The sequence below is a fragment of the Ursus americanus genome, chromosome X (assembly GCF_024610735.1).
Source record: "Ursus americanus isolate L20-20 chromosome X, mUrsAme1.1.p, whole genome shotgun sequence".
Classification (NCBI taxonomy): domain Eukaryota; kingdom Metazoa; phylum Chordata; class Mammalia; order Carnivora; family Ursidae; genus Ursus; species Ursus americanus.
In genome coordinates this window covers 79,100,102-79,114,062 of record NC_142164.1, presented here as the reverse complement: position 1 = coordinate 79,114,062, position 13,961 = coordinate 79,100,102, and the positions used below count along the sequence as shown (strand labels likewise).

General features: G+C 43.1%; 1 protein-coding gene across 1 annotated transcript; it reads right to left on the bottom strand.

Annotated features, from left to right (window-relative positions):
- Positions 1-2,325: 2,325 nt before the first annotated feature.
- On the bottom strand, positions 2,326-10,353 carry LOC148106954 (P antigen family member 3-like). Its single transcript, XM_087859755.1, has 5 exons — positions 10,254-10,353; positions 7,196-7,278; positions 6,646-6,754; positions 4,432-4,557; positions 2,326-2,442 (listed from the first exon to the last, which is right to left on the bottom strand). Exons 2-5 carry the CDS (start codon positions 7,268-7,270, stop codon positions 2,420-2,422), a joined length of 333 nt encoding a protein of 110 aa, XP_087715881.1. The 5' UTR covers positions 7,271-7,278; positions 10,254-10,353; the 3' UTR covers positions 2,326-2,419.
- Positions 10,354-13,961: the final 3,608 nt, after the last annotated feature.

The window sequence follows — 13,961 nt, the reverse complement described above, 5'->3', positions numbered from 1 at the left end:
GGAGCCTGCTTCTTCCTCTCCCACTCCCCTGCTTGTGTTCTGTCTCTCATTGGCTGTTTCTCTCTCTCTGTCAAATAAATAAATAAAATTAAAAAAAAACTACAATGAGATATCAACTCATACGTATTAGAATGGCTAACGTCCTTGCCTTTAAACACTTAAAAAAAAAAAAAAGATCTTATTTACTTATTTGTCAGAGAGTGAGCACAAACGGGAAGTGGCAGGCAGAGGGAGAAGCAGGCTCCCCGCTGAACAGGAGCCCTATGCTGAGCAAGGAGCCTGATGGGGGACTCTTTCCCAGGACCCTGGGATCAAGACCTGAGCCAAAGGCAGAGGCTTCACCGACTCAACCGCCCAGGCATCCTGCCTTTAAAAGCTTTTCAAGAAAGTCTAGAAGTTCTGCAAGAGATTTGTGTGTGGGTTTTTGCCATGGGGCTTGTGACATGAGTTCTCTATCTTTCTCTCTGGAAGCTGTTCCAAATTGCTTTAGCATTAGAGTTATATTTTTCTATAGCACAGTAAACTAAGTGTGCTATTACATTAAAAATCGAAAAGTTTATATTACCTGTCCCCCATACTTATAAAGAATTGAAATCTTTATTTCTATATTAATGATTTCATCTGCAAAACCATGTGACCTCTGTGTGCCACATGTTGGGAATCCTTTCCTTCAAAAGGAGGATAAAACCCCTCATGTCAAAATACAAACAAACAACTCCTCACCTCCAACAATAAAAAGAAATTACTACGAATTTTTATGTAAACATCAGGTTACCAGCATAGCCATCATGTACACTGTCAGTTTTCCTGGCCAACATTTTCAGGAGTATTTACTTTGAGAAAGAGCAAGGCCTTCTAACTTGGAACTAAATCCCCAAATCTACTGCTTATTAGAGTCAGATGTAAGTTTTGGGTACACTGTGACCCACCTTTCTGTGAGGATTAAATGAGGTTATAAATGTATGGAACCCAGGAGAGAGAAGTGGCTGCCATATAGTACACACCCTATAAATCAGAGTTTTAATTCTAACCCTTGTTATTAAAAAAGCTCAAAAAATGGACCTATTGTCGTAAGCGTAGCCAAGTCGTGCTTGGTCAGCTATTTGCAATCATACAGCACAGATCAAAATGATGTAGTTAACAGAGCTGTGACCTTAGCTTTCTGCCTATAGAAGATTCGTAAGCACATACAAACTGGAGCAGGTAGCTTTGGAGTGACAGCGTCATTAGAGGTGTCTTGCAGAGAAGATGGGCACCTCACAAATTTGAAAGGATGGGACCCTGGAGGTGCCCCTTCAGTCACCTGCCATTTAGGAAGGGTCCAATTGCAAAACAGAGATGCAATCCAGACACAGCGGAGCACGGGCGAGTCTAGTCCTACGTTACTCACAGCCTTTCAGAGTCTTCAGTTCCAGAGAATAGAAAAACACCAACTCATTTTATGAAGCTAGTATCAGCTTGAGAGCAAAATCCAAGCCACCATATAGAAGTGTATGCTAACGACACTCACGAGGATAGTCATAAAACTTCTAAACAAATTATTAAGATGTAGGTTATTCAGAAACATAATACATCGTGACTGTTCCCTCCCAGTAATGTATGGTTGGTTTAAACATAGGACAATATGTATGTCATTCACCACATTAACAGATTAATGAAGGTAAGAATCCTAAATGTTTGGTGTTTGGTGGAAGTCAACATATGTTCAATACAAATATTCGTAGTAAACGAGAATAAGAATAGAACTTCCTTTACATTACAGTAAATAGAGTAAAATGTGGAAGTTTTTCTAATTTATCAGGAATAACATTGTGACCAGTTCTTTTCAACACTGTACTGGGTGGGTCTGTCCAATGCTGTAAAATGAGAGAAAAAAGAAAAGGAAAACGTTTAAAATGGCAAAAACAAACTGTCAGTGTTCAAAGATGACATAATTGTGCATGTTTGAAACTCAAAATGGATGCTGATGTACACTGATTAAATCATACATAGCATATATCTGAGTGTATCAGCTCAATCAGAATATAACATTTCAAAAAACTGACATAATTTTTGATAGCATCTACTACTTAGAAGAAGTTTTTCTTTAAAGATGTATTTATAAATTTGAGAGAGAGAGAGGGAGGGAAGAAGGGAGGAAGGGAACAGAGGCAGAGGGACAGAATCTTTCAAGCTGACTCCCCACGGGGCACAGAGCCCAACTCGGGGTCCACCCCATGACCAAGGAATTATGACCTGAGCTGAAACCAAGAGTCAGCTGCTTAAGTGACTGAGCCACCCAGGCGCCCCCTACTTAGAATAAGTTTAACACAAGATTTCAAAAGATTCTTTGGAGGAAGTCTGTAAAACTTTATTGAGAGAATTTCAACAGTGAAGTACCCCACATAAGAGTAGTCTGCATGTTTCAGCTTGTCCTTGTTTAAATCTGGGGCTGTCCTTCACCTGTAAGATAAGGACGTTAACAGTGGGAAACATTACTCAGCAGAATTGTATTTCGAGTAAACTAATGGTACAGGAAGGACACTATACTTTTCATTGTATAAGACAGAATTCCAAGCATATATTTTACCAGTATGTTTTGAACACACCACACTTTCCACTGGTACAACAAAACACGAAGACAGTTGAGGTTCCTAACACACAAAACCAAAGGAGCCTATTAAAGGTAGTTTCAAATGGAAAGCAAAAACCAAACGTAGTTTTACAAAAATTACACACAACACGCAAAGAACTGAAAAACAAATTTAGGTGTAAGTATCCTTCTTGAACTTGAAATAATATTCTCAATATATGATGCTGAAGTAATAATGCCAAGCTGGTTACTGTTTAAGTGATGTTAGCAGAGAAACTACTAAGTACCACATGTAATTTATTCTTTGTTGCGCTTAAGCGGAAAACTGTTTTTGTCAGCTAGTTGATCCCTTATGCCGTTGATCAAGTAGGGTAACCGTTTGCCGTGCCGGTGTGTGCCCTAACGGTGTTCCAGTTTGTCGAATAGATTATATGGTCACGTACTTCACACCTGTCAGAATGGGTAAAACTAACAACCCAGGAAACAAGAGATGTAGGCGAGGATGTGGAGAAAGGGGAACCCTCTTACACTCTTGGTGGGAATGCAAACTGGTACAGTCCCTGTGGAAAACCGTATGGAGGATCCTAAAACAGTTAAAAAGAGAACTAACCACCTTGTGAACCCAGCAGTTACAAGAGGAGGTTTTTACCCAAGGGACACAAAACTACAGAGTCAAAGAGCTACAAGCATAATCAACAATAGCCAAAGTATGGAAAGGGCCCAAACGTCCATCGACTGATGAATGGATAATGAAGAGGTGGTATACGGTGGAATATGACTGAGGCATCAGAATGATGAAATCTTGCCATTTGCAATGATGTGGATGGACCTAGAGTGTATTATGCTAACAGAAATAAGGCAGTCAGAGAAAAACACATAACGTGATTTCACTCATATGCGGAATTTAAGAAAAGAAACAGATGAACGAAATGGGACAGGGAAAAAAAAAAGAGGGAAGCAAACCATGAGACTCTTAACTACAGAGAACAACCTGAGTGTTGATGGAGGAAGATGGGTCGGGAATGGGCTAAATGGGTGACGGGTATTAAGGAGGCACTTGTTGTGATGAGCACTGGGCGTTAGATGTAACTGATGAATCACTAAATTCTACTCCGGAAACCAATATTACACTACGTGTAACTAACTAGAATTTAAATAAACATTTGGGGAAAAAAAATAATAACAGCAGGATTAGGTATCCAGGTCTCCATAGAGAAGCCCAAAGAGCAACCATTGTGTTTTGTTGTTTTCAGCGGCAGTCAAATCTCAATTCACATGTTAAAATTTGACCAAAGATGTTGTCTGATATAAAAAAAGAAAACTCGTGCAAAATGGAACATCTTTGTATTCTATGTACGGTAGCCAACAGAACCACAGAACACACAAATCAGCATTAAAAATGAGCGTAATATATCTGAATTGAAATCCATATATATATGAGTAAACATGGGTTCCGAAGTTAAGGGATTCTCCGAGAATCACACAAGTTATGTTAGAGCTGGTAGTAGAACCTACTTCAGTGCCTCAGCATAATATTTAATCCAAATGAATTTTGTGTTTGATAAAAGCAGAACCTACAAAAGTATCTCAATATTATCAGGTCTCTGCCAGATTATTTATACTCAAAAAAAGGAACTGTTTTCATATTTTATGATTTAATAAGGCTTTGATCCACTTTGTTTCTATGTCCACTAGTGTGTAAGTCAGGCCGTCAGGATGTTCGGGTTTGAACTACTGGGGACAGTGTCTTCATATGTAAACTCTGTTTTGAATGTATCCTGAAAGTTATATCTACTTAAATAAAGATATTATATTCAGGAAAAGACCCTCATACTTTGCACTGTGAATGGATAACATACCTGCTTCCGGCATTTTAATGGGCTCTAAGAAGGGCAGGCTTGTCCCCTTGACCTCAGGGTCATCTTCAGTTATATCCCCAGCCTTTGCCTGAGGCAGCTCCTGGAGATCAGCCTCCAGGTCCGGTCCTTGAAACACAAACGTAATCAAAATTTAAGCAGTGAATATGAAATACAAATAAATAAGAGCCTATAGGCTAGTGTGATAAAAAAAAAAAAAGATGTGATGGAAACACGCATTGCCCATTCTTGTTTCCCCGTAGTACGATATGCTTTATTTCAAGTGACATTCTAAAGATAAAGCCCACTGCACTTTATTTCCTTTATATTACCGTAGTGTTCTAAGAAGAGAGAGCATCAGCTATCTAAGAAAACAAGTCTACACCATGCGTAAGAGTTTATTTAAAAGGAGAATATAGTTTTCTGAAGGATTAGCTGAGTGTGTGTGTGGGCATGTCACAAATCCTACACTAGTGACACCCATTCCGTATTAGGGCAACCCGCAAGTTATTTTGTCAAATCTTACTAGTTCGATTTAAGTGCAAAGTCCCTGTAGGGAACTTAGGATAAAGGAGTCATATATGGAGCAAAGTTCCGAAACCAACAGCAAAACATTAGTGATTAACAGTCCAACTACTGTCTTACAGTGAGAATACAGGAAGTGAAGTGGAAAGAAATTAATGGACTTTGTTGTCAGGAAGAGGTTTGTGGAACCCTCTTCTTTTTTAAAAAGATTTTATTTATTTATTTGAGAGAGAGACAGAGATAGTGACAGCTCAAGCAGGGAGGAGAGGGAGAAGCAGGCTCCCCACTGGGCAGGGAGCCCAAAGTGGGAATCAATCCCAGGACCCTGGGATATTTGATCTGAGCCGAAGGCTGACCATTAACCAACTGAGCCACCCAGGCGCCCCTTGTGGAACCCTCTTAACTGCAAATTTCTAACATAACCCATGGCCTGAATGGTGTCAATAATTCACTACACGTACTTGGTGAAAAGGCTATATTTGGAAGACACTCCTTTCTTGTTTCATGATCATTTTAAGATACTTTGGATTCTCCTACCCATAAGGGTATCTAAACACCTTTTAAAGCCGCTTAAAAATCATACTACTATAGTGACCCTAAGGCCACTTTCCTGAATTACCCAGCTCTTACGAAATGTACCATATCAAACGAATAATCTGACAGAGGCTCTCATTCATTGAGCTCTTTCCTGGAGTCTCTCTCCTGCTCCCCTGAACTGGATTGATTCCTGTACCAGTAGTAAGCTACTTTACAGTACGGACACCCCTGAGTAGTAAGCATTCTATACAAAACCATGCACTTGTTTGTACAACACAGACGGTAGGAAGAACACAAACCTCTTTAAAAATTCTTATTTTAGGTAATCTCTACACTCAGTATGGGCCTTGAACTGTCGACCCCGAGGTCAAGAGTCACACGCTCTAGGTTCCAGCCAGGTTCCCCATGAACACAAACCTTGTAACAAAAACTGAATTACCTCTCCATGTGTCAAGCGGTCTTTGGCAAGCCACAATCCCTGAGCCTTAGTTTTCTCATTTATAAAATGGGGCTTCCATCCCAATGCAACCCGGCTTTATTCCACATGTCATCGGATATGCTGACCTGGCACTCTGCCTATGCTGCTGAAAACTGCTTAAGCTTTGGATGAAATGAGTGAAAAGGCCACACAGAAATGTTCTAAGAAGAACAAATTAAACCAGTGAAACGATGTATAGTTTTGTAGTTAGTGAAACATTTTCCTCTAATTTAGGAAAGACTGCATTTTCAAGCACACCAATTCATTCTTGAGGAAGCAGGGGAGATTCATTACAGCAAAGGACTACATGAAGCTGCACACGACACTCTCTTCACATTTTCAGCCCATTTTCCGGAAATGACTGAGATTCTCTTCTCATGTGTTCTTTCCTGTTCTTTTTTTTTTTTTATCAGACTTTCCACTGTTTTTATTTTAATATCTTATGTTTTAGAGACTTATTTTCTATTGTTCCAATTCTTCTTATTTCCATGGTATCACAGGTAATACATTTATTTTTTTATAATAATATTTTTTATTATATTATGTTAGTCACCATACAGTACATCCCTGGTTTTTGATGTAGAGTTCGATGCTTTACTCCTGTTCTGGGACGTCATAACACATGATGCACACACACCCCCTGCCCCCGCAGACATTCTGCGACCCTTTCCCTTCACCTTGAGCCACAGGTGCTCCTTCAACTTCCTTCCCTTGATCAGGTATAATGTCCTGACTCGCAGGTGGTACCTCCTTCTGTTTTGGGTGCTCATCACTGGGCTGCTGCTCCTAGGGGTGTGTGTGTATGTGCACAGATAAAAACGTGTTTCGTTAATACATGCTAACAGAATAAATATACATTACACATTTTGCTATCAAATAATGAATAAGCACAAAGAGACTCCCACGTCATGATTCTATGGACTTGTTCTGAAAAGTTACTCTCCCACAGAGCGGCTACTCTAACAAGAAGTAGCCACAAGCACTTTGGAGTCTACTGTAAAGGATGCTGGGATGGGCATGCACATTTGGTCGTTAATAACCGTGACAAAGAAGCCATAGGGTGTATTTCCACAGGCAACAGAAACATGGATTCCTTCTGGTTCAATGTTTCCTTCCCTCTAGCAGCAGAGAAGCTTTTATCACTGCATCTGTATGTTTGCAGCTCCTCAAAATTTTCAGAGCAATAAATGTATGGCACTCAAAAACATCGGATCTGGAAGTACTCACGGCCACATGCTGGTTAGACCCTCGATCATCCTTTCTTTGACTGGACTTGGATCTTGATCTGACTCGGCCACTCATAGTTCACCCTGAAAGGAGAATATTGGTATTTGGAAAACGTACTCTAAAGGAGAGGTATACCTCTTCCAAGGCCAAAAAGGTTTCATTTTTTTTTTACCTTGAAAATACTTTGAAAGCCAACCTAGTTCATGGAATTGTCTCAAGACCATGAGATTGACACATGGCAGACAGCATTATTGCCATTTTGGAGAAAACCTGTATACAGAATTTAGCTGACTTTCTCAAGAACACAAACCTATATTTTGATATTAACTTCCATTGTTTTGTCTCATGGTCTTGAGACAATTCCATGAACTAATCATCATGAATGCTATTTGGAAATCATAAAGAATTCTACAAGTTCAAGCGCTGGGAAATATTAATACATCTGGGGCTGTAGGAAGTTCTGTTCATCTTAATAAACTTACAGAGATGTGCACTTTGAAGGTAGACTTCCAAACCTCCTTCTTTCCTGGAAAAATAACCCAGGGTAATTGCCCAAATAACTGCAAATCTGAAGCATCAGCTTTCTACAGTCAGCACATTTTTGTAGTACAATGAGAAGCTCATAGTCTGAGAAATTGTTGAATGACCCCCTCTTTCCGTTTTCTATATCTCCCACCTACTCCAATTCTCATTAGAATGAGAGCCTCTTCTTATAAGGTAGTCAAGAAGGAAATGTTAATTTATCTAAGGCCTATCAACTTCCATATGCCCCCAATGAAATCTCTTCTTCCCCCAACCCCACCAACTTGCAAAACCTACTCCTTTTCCCGTGTACAATGCACCTGACCACATTTCTATAATCCCCAGAAATTGTGTTTGAAGGATAAAGAATAACTAGTATTTTCTAGTTTCTAATTTCTGGACCAAGAAATTAGAAAGAAGACCAGAATGATACCAAACCACATGATAAGGGTCTTATCATACAGGCAAGTGGATTATCATTGAAGGTTTTTTAAAGGAGGGATATAATTTTTTTAAGTGATGTTTTAGCAAGATGAATCTAGATTTGGTAAGCAGAATGTATTGAAAGGAGTCAAGTAACAGAAATCTCCCAGATGAAAGTCTATTGACGTGGTTCAGGCAAGTGGAGGTGAGGTCGTGAGAGCAGTAAGAATAGAACAGAAATAGGAAAGTCAGAAATAGAATACAGTTGTGAAGAAAATGAAAATATGGGATAGGGCACGGTGAGTTTAAGATGACAGTAGGATCCAAACAGAAATGTCAGGCGTATACAACTGAAAGTGCAAGACTGAGAAGCAGAAGAATGGCTTGAAACAATTATTTTGGGGAGAATATTCCATCGATGTTGTCACAGGTTTTGTGTAATTGCCTTTGCCAAAAGAGTGTAATGAGTTTATTTAATAATATACTTAACGATTTAATATATCAGAAATATCTTTTCAGCATGTAAACAATATTAAAAATTTCTGAGATGCTTTACACTCTTTTTCCCATGCTCTTCAAAATGTTTTTTTCCACAATCTTCAAAATCCAGTCTGGATTTTGCACTTACAGAACATCTATCTCAGTTTGGGCTAGCCATATCACAAGTACTCAGTGGCTACTCACCTATGGGTAGGGACTACAGTATTGTACAGTGCAACTCTAGATAATACCTTCCCACTTCTCATAGCTTAGCATCCATAGCAGAAAGCTGTAGGGTAAGGAAAAACTGATTGCCAAGACAGAAAATGTGAGAAGGTGTATAAAAGTAGGTTTGCCTATGTACATATATGTGTGTTGGTATTTATGTGTACTTGTAATGACATTTATTGAATTTTTATTATATGCCGGGCAATGAATTAAGCATTTTACATATATTAGTATGTTAACACAGCTGAAACTACTCTGTGGAGTAAGTACTATGACTATTATTCCCATTTTATGAATTAAAAAATAGTCTTCCTAAGATTAAGTAACATTTTCCAAAACGACACAGTACATAAGTAACTCTGAAAAAGTTATTTCATCCCAGAATCTTTGTACTTAAGGTATATTAAGATTTGTGGGATTTATTTTATTGACTTTCTTTTCTGGCAAAATGCTAAAGGCCGGAGCTATTATTATCTAATAACACATTGTGAGCAATTTTTCATATTACAAAATAATATTCAAAATTATGACTGTAATGATGGTGCACAAAATATCACATGAATAAATAATTTATTTAATCATTAAAAAAAAAAGAAAGCCAACCTAGTATGAGGAAAGTGTACACGCTGCGATCATACCAAATACACGGGATGCAAGATCGTTTCCATCAGCCAGGCTGGCCGTGAAATCACCTTACGGACAGGCTAAAACACGAGGCTTAGTCTCACAGCTAGATTGCCCAGTACAAAGGCGTTTGAGAAAATAGTGCTGGACATTGAAACCTGAGTCACTGCTGCTTTGGTCACTTTCCCATTTACTCATTTTACCGCCTTAAATAAGGTTTTGTTGGAACACAGAGAAAGAAACAATCTTTCGCATTCCGCCTGTGGCTGTGTTCGCACTACGAGGGTTCCGGTGTCTAGCGGCGCAACACACCCACGGGCCGCCTCCTACCCTGATACTCTGCAAAGTGCACTACAAATCTCGGGAGACCCAGTTACAAGCCCCCAGCATTCCCCACTTCCTGGCCTTTCCCATACCGCCTGGTCTGCTCCCTGCCCAGGGTCCCACTGAGATTCCTGGCCTCTGTGTTCTGCCGGCAGTTGCAGGTGCTTCCATTACTCAGATAGCTCAACTAAGCAGGGAACAGGACCCCCACCCCCGGGGCCAGGCCTCGCCCCGTCGACATCTCCCCTCCAAGCCCACTATCCTCACTTGCTCCGGCCCCAACACGAAGATGAGCAAAATGGCGGCCGCAAAGCCTGTGAGGAGAAGGGCGCTAGCTCTTCCGAACATCCACCTAGGATGCCAGAGATCTACTGTCCCCACCTGCCCGACGCCCACTGACTCCGCCTCCATTCTAGCTCACACTCAGTCTCCTGAAAGGACTGATCTGGGGACCTACCAGTTGAATTCAGGTAGCGAGAAAGCTCAGGGCAGAGAGAACACGACCGCCTCAATCGATCTCAGCTCCGCTCACAGAACACGGGCGGCAATGCGCATGCCCAGCAACAGTCGCTCAGGGCAATGAGCATGCGCACTGTTCTCTCACAGCAATGAGCACGCGCAGAGAGTTGGGCGCGTGCAGGGTGGGTTGAGGTTTTCCCGCCTGTGCTGCTTCAGAGAATGGCAACCACGGGGTCTGCCCAGGAGAAGAACAGAGGCTTCAACAGTTTGTTTTTCAAAACACCAGTCTCTCCTATGCATCCAGATACTTTGAGGACAGACAGCCCCACTTTACCCTTAGTGCATAAGGTGTCTCAAAAAAAAAAAAAAAGCGCCGAGACAGAAATAGATGTGAAGCATTTTAATCCGAGTTTCATACGTGCTTTGATTTGCCATTTCCTCCTTTGCTTTTGGATGTTGTGTCACACTTGAATGAATGGGCTCACCTCTGTATGATAAATACAATAACAACCTGTTTTCTTTACATTTCTGTTTGTGCTACTGCACATTGAAATCTCTGCACTGGTAGCTCATTTCTCTCTATACAACTGTGTTCATTCAGTCCATGATCGTTTCAGAAATACCCACAGATACTGGTCTTGGGGTTAAGGCTCATTCCATGGTCACATGGCATGCAGCAGTAGTGTCTATACTCCTCAAATTCTGCACTTCCCCCCAAAAAAAGCCAGGCAACTTCCAAGCAAAGCTGTCTTTATCCCATAAAGGGAGAGCACTACCTGGACAGAGCCCCTATTCAATAGAGTCTTGGAGGTGGCAGGGCAGGAGGGATATTTCGTCAGATTTTGAAGTCTGGTATACAGCAGATCGTTCAGTGTTGCAGGAGGGTGTGATTAAGATTGGGTGACAATCATGATAGCATGGTTTAGGTTTGGAGGACACAACAAGGGAAGAATGTTCTTCCTAAAGATTTTTACTTATTTATTTGAGAGCAAGAGAGCACAAGCAGGGGGAGAGGCAGACGGAGAGGGAGAAGCAGACTCCCCACTGAGCTGGGAGCCCAACGCAGGGCTCGATCCTAGGACCTGGAGATCATGACCTGAGCCGAAGGCAGATGCTTTACCATCTGAGCCACCCAGGTGCCCCACAAGGCAAGAATTTTAAGACCAAAAGTTCAATGTTTCTTGTGGTTGAAAAAGGTCCTGGGGAGCCTGGGTGGCTCAGGGCGTGATCTCGGGGTCCGGGAATCGAGACCCGCATTGGGCTCCCTGCTCTGCTGGAAGCCTGCTTCTTCCTCTCCCACTCCCTCTCCTTGTGTTCCTTCTCTTGCTAGCTGTCCCTCTCTCTCTCTGTGTAAAATAAATGAATAAAATTAAAAAAAAAAAAACCTACAATGAGGCAGCATGCCACCTGACGGGATTCTGGGTCCTCCTTCACCCCAGAGTTCCAACCCTCTGGGCAGTCTTGCCCTGGCCTGACTCCGAGGAGAAGTGGACCAACTCACCTGGCAACTCATCTGGGCTCGGTAAGCATCGCGGGAATCTGTGGTCAGCACCCGTTCCAGTGAGCAGACGGGAAGCCCGGCCACCGTCCAGGAATCTCTGTGAGGAATTCCACAGGCTGGGGATCTCTCACGGGGGGAGGTCCCGCAGGACAAGAGCCTCCCAAAAGGGGGGACCAGGAAGGAATTTCCAAAAGGAATTCCACAGGTCGGAGGCCTCCCAGGGAGGAGGTCCTGTAATAAATTGGATGTGAATGCGTGAGTGAATGAGCGGCCTGTTTGTGTTTGTGGCTCCACGGTCTTGAGACCACGGAGTCTGAGTGGGCCCCAACCTGTTTCCGTGGTGACCTCATAGGGTCTAAGGCGAGCCCTTCGGGATGCCACTGCAGGGCTTATACGGACTCACTATGGCTAAGAGGCACCCACGTCTTCTCCGGGAGAGCGGACAGGTGGGCATCTGATTGGTCTCTCCTTTGGAGGGGCACCCATCCTTTGGTTTGTCTTTGCGCCATCAACCAGGGAGGGATCACATAGGGTGGACAAGAGAGCCTCTGTTCATCATAGGCAGAAGTTCTTCAAGACCTACAGTCCTAGAGTGTATGCTCAAAATTTTTAAGTAGGGATTTCTCGGGAGATTATGGGATCAAAATGTGTCCTAGATAATTACGTGCACTATGTGAACTGGAATGGCCCACCTTTGGGTGGTCAGGCCCTCAGAGGGTACCTTAGACCTACCCACTGTTCAGGCCATTTATAGAGTTGTGGTCGGGACTTTTGGACACCCTGACCAATTTCCCATATATTGATTCTTGGCTTCAGATAGCCCAGACTCTGCCCCCATGGGTCCGATTCTGCGCTAATGGGAAGGGCCAGAGTAGGATATTTGTAACCCAAGTGAAAGAGCCCAAAGGCTATAAGAAAGCAAAGCCTGTTTATCAGGGAGACCCAGAGACTGAGGACAATCTGTTCATGCCCCCGCCATATGCCCCGAATGTACCACCACTGATGCCCCACCCTCCAGATAGCCCACCGCCTTCGGTGAGCCCACCTCAGACTTCTCAACAACCACCACGCCCAAGGGGAACTCTGAGCTTGCCCCCATCCTGGAGCCCCAGTCCCCAGTCCAGGAGCCAATGTCTACGCTTGTCTCAGGCTCCAGTTCTTCTAGCCACGGCTCTCCAGATGCCACCCCATGAGATGCAAGGGCCACAACAGATAAACGCTGACAACACCATCCAGCCCGGGCACTCCATTCTCATCTATCAGCCCTTTAGTACCACCGACCCTCTGAACTGGAAAAACCATACACCGCCATACTCAGAGAAGCCTCAGGCCATGGCTGACCTCCTGGAGTCCCCGTTCCAGACCCACCAACCCACTTGGGATGATTGCCGCCAGATTCTCCTGACGCTCTTCAACACAGAAGAACGCCGACGGATCCTCACCGAGGCACATCGTTGGCTCCAAGGCCAGCCCCCGTCAGGAGCCCTAAACGCAGAATCATGGGCCCTAGAGGCAGCACCCGACACTCGACCCAGCTGGGATTTCCGTACAGCTGAGGGACTAGGTGCCCAAAGTTAATACCGTACAGCTCTTCTGCAGGGACTCAGAGGAGGGGCAAAGAAGCCAACCAACATGTCTAAAACTGCGGCAGTTATCCAGAAATTAGAAGAATCACCAACTGACCTCTACGAGAGGCTATATGAGGCCTTCTGAGTGTACACCCAATTTGATGCAGAGGCCCCAGAGAACCAGCGAATGGTCAGTTCAGCATTTGTGACTCTATCATATGCCGATATTCACCAGAATCACCAGAAGCATGAAGGCTTCGCCGGCATGAATGCTACCCAGCTGATAGAAGTGGCGAATAAGGCCTTTGCAAATCGAGACCATGAGGCCAAACGAGAAGCAGACAAAAGGATGAATACTAAGGCATCATTGTTGGCCACAGCCCGGGGAAGGTCGGACCCAACTAGACAGTCGGCCCCACTGAAAAAGGGGGGACCCAATAGCAAGGCCCCACTCTGACGAGATTGATATGCCTATTGTAGGGGTCTGGCCACTGGAAAAACAAATGCCCCCACTGTAAGGAACCAACCCAAGGGCCTGACAAAATTACTTCAGAAAACAGAAAAACAAGGTGGCAGCCTGAGCCCGAAATGCGAGACCTTATCGGTTTAGCTGGGGCTGAGTCAGACCAGGGGAGAC